At 42.9% G+C, this 8,595-nt stretch overlaps 1 protein-coding gene across 1 annotated transcript; it reads left to right on the top strand.

Moving 5' to 3' along the window:
* Positions 1-1,163: 1,163 nt before the first annotated feature.
* Positions 1,164-2,691, top strand: LOC118375706 (uncharacterized). The gene is made up of 4 exons (XM_035762300.2): positions 1,164-1,567; positions 1,768-1,825; positions 2,005-2,087; positions 2,256-2,691. The coding sequence occupies exons 1-4, from the start codon at positions 1,304-1,306 to the stop codon at positions 2,553-2,555; spliced, it is 705 nt and encodes a 234-aa protein (XP_035618193.1). The 5' UTR covers positions 1,164-1,303; the 3' UTR covers positions 2,556-2,691.
* The last annotated feature ends 5,904 nt before the right edge of the window (positions 2,692-8,595 follow it).

The following is an 8,595-nucleotide window of genomic DNA, read 5'->3' as shown; positions in this document are numbered from 1 at the left end:
AAAACGATGGTAGAGATATTAACATTCAATTCTCTGCTAACAGCTCTGGTGGACATTCTTGCAGTTAGCATGACAATTGCACGCTCCCTCAACCTGAGACATCTGTGGTATTGTGTTGTGTGACAAAACTGCACATTTTAGACTGGCCCTTTAGTGTCCCCAGCACAAGGTGCACATGTGCAACAAGGATATAAACAAATTTGTGCACAAATTTGACATAAATAAGCTTTTTGTGCGTGTAAAACATTTCTGAGATTTCATTGCAGCTCATGAAACATGGGACCAACACTTTCCATGTTGTGTTTATATTTGAGTTCAGTGTAGTTGGTAGCCCAAACGGTTCAGACGCTACAGACATGTACAGACAAGTCCCGTGGGGCTTGTGGGGGACTTGGAGCAAAACAGAGAAGATCATCTTGTTTGTGAGTCTCATCTTTCCATAGAATTATATTAGTTTTGTAGGCCAAACCGGTCAGATGCTACATACTTTTCCGCGAGAAGACCGATTTTTGTGATGTCTCCTAGTCTGACAAGCAGTGCTGTAGCTCTGCCAATTTCTACTAATTGAGATGCAGCCCATGCAAAACTGATTAACTCAGTAGTAATGCCGTTAGTCAACAAGTCAGATTTTGAATCCAAACAGGTCAGATGCCTATAAAATGCTCGTAGATTAATTGTCTCTTTCTATTTGGCTCATGACACTGGTGAGATATACTCTCTCTCTTTCTGTCTCTCTCCTCCCCAGGGACTCTTGGGGCGTGGCCTTTGAGGCTATGCTTTCTCTCTCCCTCTGATCATGTCTAGAATAATACATTGTAATGCTTGTTAAACATCTGTAACTTAAGCATTGCAGCATTCATTGGACAAAGTTATTAAATAATTATTGCGTTTTGCATTCCCTTCTCATGAAAATAACATGATTGCACCCTCATAAAAGTTGCCCGTCCCTGTATTAGGTTGATTTGGAATCTGCTTAAATTCTAAACACACACACACACACACACACACACACACACACACACACACACACACACACACACACACACACACACACACACACACACACACACACACACACACACACACACACACACACACACACACACACACACACACACACACACACACAGGCGCACACAGGCCACTCCCACACAGGAAATAACTCAATAACTTTCCTTTTGCTTTCGTTTTTTAAGACTGCTTGCAGTAGTTGCTCTTGCTTCTTTATGTGCATCTTTTCTCTGTCAAATTGCTGTGTGAAGTGTTAAAGTCGGCGTTGGATTAGATACTTGACTCTGTCAAAATGGACAGTGTTCTGCCGGAGTTGACTTGTCTTATCTGCTATGAGATACTAAATGATCCCCACCAGTTCCCATGTGGACACAGCTACTGCCTGCCCTGCATCCACAGCATGAGGCGCCACAACAATTACAGCTGTCCTGAATGTCGAAGAGAATTCACAGGCAACAGTGATGTCGTCAGAAACTATAGGCTGGCTAACATTGCCAACACATTCCGCAAACATCAACAGAGGACTGAGGGTAAAAGTGTTACAGGGGCCTCTGAGGTGAGTCCGGGTCTGAGGTGACACCAAACTTTTGGTTGCTCTTTCTTTACATATGGGACTCAAGAATATCTGGTGTGATGTGACAGAGAGAGTTGCCTTGAAAGTCAGGTTGATTTTATTTGTATGAAAATTCCAATGAATAATTCTTAAATGTTGGTATCCAACAGTAGTTTGCTGAACTTCTCCCTCTTTCCTATCAGACGCCTGGTGTGAGCTGGTTACAGCTGATGATCATACTCCTAACAATTGTTGCCCTCTGTGAGTACACAATAACCAATAACAAAGATATGATGGTTTCCAATACTCCCCACAGCGAAGAATAGTATTTAAACAGTTGGGGGAAATATACAAATGGAAAGATAGATCAATTATTATGTAGATGTAAGAGCACAGTACTGACTGTGCTCTTCACTCTGTTCTTCGTACTCTTTCCCCAGTAAAAGTGTACTCCCTTTGGAAGATCGCAGATGAAGATTATCAGATGCAGCTGGAAGTCCACCCTTCAGACCTCCCAAACCAGGTTTGGTCCCCTCTCCAGCCACATACCACATTCAGTCCAGAGCAGTATAAAACACCTTTTTTGTTGTTGTGTTACACTGTGTGTGTTGGGTTCAGAGAGAACAAAAATAACAAAATAATGGAGGTATGTCTTGGTTGTTCCATAATCCTATCTTTGTTTCTCTTCAAGGTTACCCAGCATGATGGTCTCTTTCTGCCAAGAGTGATCTGGACACTCGTGTCGCTACTCTCCATGCTCCTCCAGATCCTTTGGCTCCCTCTATGGGTGTTGTGGTGGTTTGCCTCCACACTATTGTGGCTGATATGTTTGAGTGTGGAGTTTATCATGTCTTGCCTCTTACAGGTTTTTGCTTGGTTAGGCAATGCTACATATTTTACATTCAATGTCCTTGTGTATGTTTGTGGTATTGTTTACATTCTGAATTTGATTGCTGACACCAGGCATGGTAGGGAGGGTAGGCCTACGTGAAGTATCCTAACATGAAAAGTAGCCTACAGAATGCTTTAATCCAGCGATACTCCACTACTGAACAAACATTTTTGGTCAAGGAAGATTTTGAAAGATGTAAATAAATAAATATATACAGTACCAGTCAAAAGTTTGGACACCTACTCATTCACAGGTTTTTCTTTATATTTACTATTTTTACTATTTTCTACACTACAAAAAACCCGAAATACCTTATTTACACAAGTATTCAGACTGTTTACTATGAGATTCGAAATTGAGCTCAGGTGCATCCTGTTTCCATTGATCATCCTGGAGATGTTTCTATGACTTGGTTTGAGTCCACCTGTGGTAAATTAATTTGAGTGGACATGATTTGGAAAGGCACACACCTGTCTATGTAAGGTCCCACAGCTGACAGTGCATGTCAGTGCAAAAACCAAGCCATGAGGTCAAAGGAATTGTCCGTAGAGTTCCGAGACAGTATTGTGTCAAGGCATAGATCTGGGGAAGGGTACCAAAAAATGTCGGCAGCATTGCAGGTCCCCAAGAACACAGTGGCCTCCATCATTCTTAAATGGAAGAAGTTTGAACCACTCATCCTAGAGCTGGCCGCTCGGCCAAACTGATCAATCGGGGGAGAAGGGCCTTGGTCAGGGAGGTGACTAAGAACCCGATGGTCACTCTGACAAAGCTCCATAGTTCCTCTATGGAGATTGGAGAACCTTCCAAAAGGACAACCATCTCTGCAACACAACACCAATCAGGCCTTTATGGTAGAGTGGCCAGACAGAAGCCACTCCTCAGTAAAAGGCACATGACAGCCCACTTGGAGTTTGCCAAAAGGCACCTAAAGGACTCGGACCATGAGAAACAAGATTCTCTGATCTGATGAAACCAAGATTGAACTCACCGGTCTGAATGCCAAGTGTCACATCTGGAGGAAACCTGGCACCATGCTTACGGTGGGCATGGTGTTGGCAGCATCATGTGGTGAGGAAGGGACTGGGAGACTAGTCAGGATTGAGGGAAAGATGAACGGAGCAAAGTACGGAGATATCCTTGATGAAAACCTGCTCTAGAGCTCTCAGGACCTCAGACTGGGACGAAGGTTCACCTTCCAACAGGACAACGACCTTAAGCACACAGCCAAGACAACACAGGATTGGCTTCAGGACAAGTCTCTGAATATCCTTGAGTGGTCCAGCCAGAGCCCAGAGTTGATCGAACATCTCTGGAGAGACCTGAAAAGAATGGGAGAACTTCCCAAATACAGGTGTGCCAAGCTTGGTTTTTAAAAATATTAATTGGCAGATTTTGAAAAAACAGTTTTTGCTTAAAACAATTTAATCAATTTTAGAATAAGACTGTAACATAATGTGGAAAAGGTCACGGGTTCTGAATAAACTCAGCAATAAAACAAACGTCCCTTTTTCAGTACCCTGTTTTTCAAAGATAATTAGTAAAAATCCAAATAACTTCACAGATCTTCATTGTTAAGGGTTTAAACATTTCCCATGCTTGTTCAATGATCCTGTCACGCCCTGACCCTAGATTGCTTTGTATGTTTCGATTTTTCGTTTGGTCAGGGTGTGATGTTGGTGGGTATTCTATGTTGTATGTCTAGGTGTTGGCTTTCTATGTTTAGGCCTGGTATGGTTCCCAATCAGAGGCAGCTGCCAGTCGTTGTTTCTGATTGAGAACCATACTTAGGCAGCCTGTTTTCCCACTATGGGTGTGGGTAGTTGTTTTCTGCCTCTGTGTCTGCACCAGACAGAATTGTTTTGTGTTGGCCTATTTTTTGTTATTTTGGTCTTAGTGTTCTGAGTTTAATGAATACCAAGCTGCATATTGGTCCGATCCTTCCTACTCCTCCTCAGATGAAGAGGACAGCCGTTACAGATCCATAAACAATTAATGAACATGCACCTGTGGAACGGTCGTTAAGACACTAACAGCTTACAGACGGTATGCAATTGAGGTCACAGTTATGAAAACTTAGGACACTAAAGAGGCCTTTCTACTGACTCTGAAAAACACCAAAAGAAAGATGCCCAGGGTCCCTGCTCATCTGCGTGAACGTGCCTTAGGCATGCTGCAAGGAGGCATGAGGACTGCAGATATGGCCAGGGCAATAAATTGCAATGTCCGTACTGTGAGATGCCTAAGACAGCGCTACAGGGAGACAGGACAGACAGCTGATTGTCCTCACAGTGGCAGACCACGTGTAACAACACCTGCACAGGATCGGTACATCCGAACATCACACCTGCGGGACAGGTACAGGATGGCAACAACAACTGCCCGAGTTTCACCAGGAACGCACAATCCCTCCATCAGTGCTCAGACTGTCCGCAATAGGCTGAGAGAGGCTCGACTGAGGGCTTGTAGGCCTGTTGTAAGGCAGGTCCTCACCAGACATCACCGGCAACAACGTCGCCTATGGGCACAAACCCACCGTCGCTGGACCAGACAGGACTTGCAAAAAGTGCTCTTTGCTGACAAGTTGCGGTTTTGTCTCACCAGGGGTGATGGTCGGATTCGTGTTTATTGTCGAAGGAATGAGCGTTACACCGAGGCCTGTACTCTGGAGCAGGATCGATTTGGAGGTGGAGGGTCCGTCATGGTCTGGGGCGGTGTATCACAGCATCATCAGACTGAGCTTGTTGTCATTGCAGGCAATCTATCAATCAATCAATCGCTGTGAGTTACAGGGAAGACATCCTCCTCCCTCATGTGTTACCCTTCCTGCAGGCTCATCCTGACATGACACTCCAGCATGACAATGCCACCAGCCATATTGCTCTTTCTGTGCGTGATTTCCTGCAAGACAGGAATGTCAGTGTTCTGCCATGGCCAGCGAAGAGCCTGGATCTTACTCCCATTGAGCATGTCTGGGACCTGTTGAATCAGAGGGAGGGGGCTATTACTTTTGACCCCCCTTTGTTCAGGGACACATTATTCCATTTCTGTTAGTCACATGTCTGTGGAACTTGTTCAGTTTATATCTCAGTTGTTGAATCTTGTGATGTTCATACAAATATTTACACATGTTAAGTTTGTTGAAATTAAACGCAGTTGACAGTGAGAGGACGTTTCTTTTTTTTGCTGAGTTTCTTTAAAAAAAAATATGGCAACAAAAATGATCCACTTCTAGTAGCCATGTAATCATCCAACAGTAAATGTAATGTCCTAAAAAAACAAACTTGCAGTTGTAGCACACATGGTGCAATGGCCAGTAAGCTTTTGTGTAAAAAGTTGCTATTGAGCTGAAAATTGAGAGTTGAGAAATACACTGAGAAATATAAACGCAGCATGCAATTTCAAAGATTTTGCTGAGTCACAGTTCAGTTGAAGAAATCAGTCAATTGAAATAAATAATTTAGGCCATCATTTATGGATTTCACATGACTGGGCAATATTGGAGCCACACCTTTATTACTCCTCGGTTGTTGAGGTCCTGGGCTGGCGTGGTTACTCCTGTGGTCTGTGGGTGGCCAAATTCTCTAAAACAACGTTGCAGCTTATTGTTATCTTGGACATTCCTGCAGTCAGCATGCCAATTGCATGCTCCCTCAAAACTTGAGACATCTGTGGCATTGTGTTGTTGTGTGACAAAACTGCACATGTTAGTGTGCTTTAATTGTCCCCAGCACAAGGTGCACCTGTGTAAGGATCATGCTGTTTAATGAGCTTCTTGATATTCCACACCTATCAGGTGGATGATTATCTTGGCAAAGGAGAAATGCTCACTAACAGGGATGTAAACAAATGTGTGCACAATTTGAGAGAAATTATATTTTTGTGCATATGGACATTTCTGGGATTTTTCATTTCAGCTCATGAAATATGAGACCAACACTTTACATATTCTGTTTATATTTTTGTTCAGTGTAATACCTACTACATAATACCTAAGTTTCTTCAAGTGCAGTCGCAAAAACCATCAAGCACTATGATGAAACTGGCTCTCATGAGGACACCCACAAGAAAGGAAGACCCAGAGTTACCTCTGCTGCAGAGGATAAGTTCATTAGAGTTACCAGTCTCAGAAATTGCAGCCCAAATAAATGCTTCACAGAGTTCAAGTAACAGACACATTTAACATCAACTGTTCAGAAGAGACTTTTGCAGCAAAGAAACCACTACTAAAGGACTCTAAGAAGAAGAAGATACTTGCTTATAAAGCAATAAAGCGCTGTCTGCTTGGGCCTAGAAACATGAACAATGGACATTAAACCGGTGGAAATCTGTCCTTTGGTCTAATGAGTCCTAACCGCCATGTTTTTGTGAGATATCACAGAATAGGTGAACAGATGATCTCTGCATATGTGGTTCCCACTGTGAAGCATGGAGGAGGAGGTGTGATGGTGCTTTACTGGTGACACAGTCAGTGATTTATTTAGAATTCAAGGCACAGTTAACCAGAATTCTGAAGGAATACACCATCCCATCTGGTTAGCCCTTAGTGGGACTATAATTTGTTTTTCAACAGGACAATGACCTAACACACCTCCAGGCTGTGTAAGGGATATTTTACCAAGAAGGAGAGTGATGTAGTGCTGTATCAGATGACCAGACCTCTACAATCATCAGAGCTCAACCCAATTGAAATGGTTTGGGATGAGATGGACCTTAGAGTGAAGGAAAAGCAGCCAACAAGCGCTCAACACAGACTTTCAGCACACATATAGGGAATGACACTCAACAAGCATGGCACTTACACAAATGACTGATGTTTGGCAGAGAGAAATTGATGATACAATGATTGCGGGGGCTGTCTTGTTAGACTTCAGTGCAGGTTTTGACATTATCAGTCATAGTCTGCAGCTGTAAAAACGTATGTGTTATGGCTTTACACCCCCCCTGCTATAATGTGGATAAAGAGTTACTTGTCTAACAGAACACAGAGGGTGTTCTTTAATGGAAACCTCTCAAACATAATCCAGGTAGAAGCAGGAATTCCCCAGGGTAGCTGTTTAGGCCCCTTGCTTTTTTTAATCTTTAATGACATGCCACTGGTTTTGAGTAAGGCCAGTGTGTCTATGTTTGCTGATGACTCAACACTATACATGTCAGCTACTACAGCAGTTGAAATGACGAAAACACTTAACAAAGAGCTGCAGTTAGTTCCGGAATGGGTAGCAAGGAATAAGTTAGTCCTAAATATTTCCAAAAGTAAAAGCATTGTATTTGGGACAAATTATTCACTAAACCTCAACTACATATCATAATGAATAATGTAGACATTGAGCAAATTGAGGTGACTAAACTGTTTAGAGTAACCCTGGATTGTAAACTGTCATGGTCAAAACATATTGATACAACAGTAGCTAAGATGGGGAGAAGTATGTCCATAATAAAGCGCTGTCTGCCTTCTTAATAACACTATCAACAAGGCAGGTCCTACAGTTCCTGGTTTTGTCGCACCTGGATTACTGTTCAGTCGGGTGGTCAGGTGCAAAGAGGGACTTAGGAAAATTGTGGTTGGCTCAGAACATGGCAGAACTGCTGGCCCTTAAAAGTACACAGAGAGCTAACATTAATGACATGCATGTCAATCTCTCATTGCTCAAAGTGGAAGAGATTGACTTCCTCATTACTTGTTTTTGTAAGAGGTGTTGGCAAGCTGAAGGTACCAAGTTTTCTGTTTAAAATACTAGCACGCAGCTCGGACACCCATGCATACCCCACAAGACATTCCAACAGAGGTCTCTTCACAGTCCCCAAGTCCAGAACAGACTATGGGAGGTGCACAGTACTTCATTGAGCCATGACTACATGGAACACTATTCTACATCAGGTAACTGACGCAAGCAGTAGAATCAGTTGTAAAAACCACAGAACAGCAGGACTGTGAAGTAACACAAACATAGGCACAGACACATGCATACAAACACATGATAACTGTTACGTTTCACAGTTTCTGTGTTGTGGTTTGTGTATTTGTATGTATGTATTTCAGGAAATGGCTTCCTGAAATCCCCCAAACAACTCCATGGCAAATTGGAGCTGACCCTGCCCTCTCATCAGAGGATGCAGCTGTCTTCAATTACCAACT

Source organism: Oncorhynchus keta, chromosome 4 (assembly GCF_023373465.1).
Source record: "Oncorhynchus keta strain PuntledgeMale-10-30-2019 chromosome 4, Oket_V2, whole genome shotgun sequence".
Classification (NCBI taxonomy): domain Eukaryota; kingdom Metazoa; phylum Chordata; class Actinopteri; order Salmoniformes; family Salmonidae; genus Oncorhynchus; species Oncorhynchus keta.
Note: the sequence above shows the minus strand (reverse complement) of the source record. Positions and strands in the feature narration are given on the sequence as shown.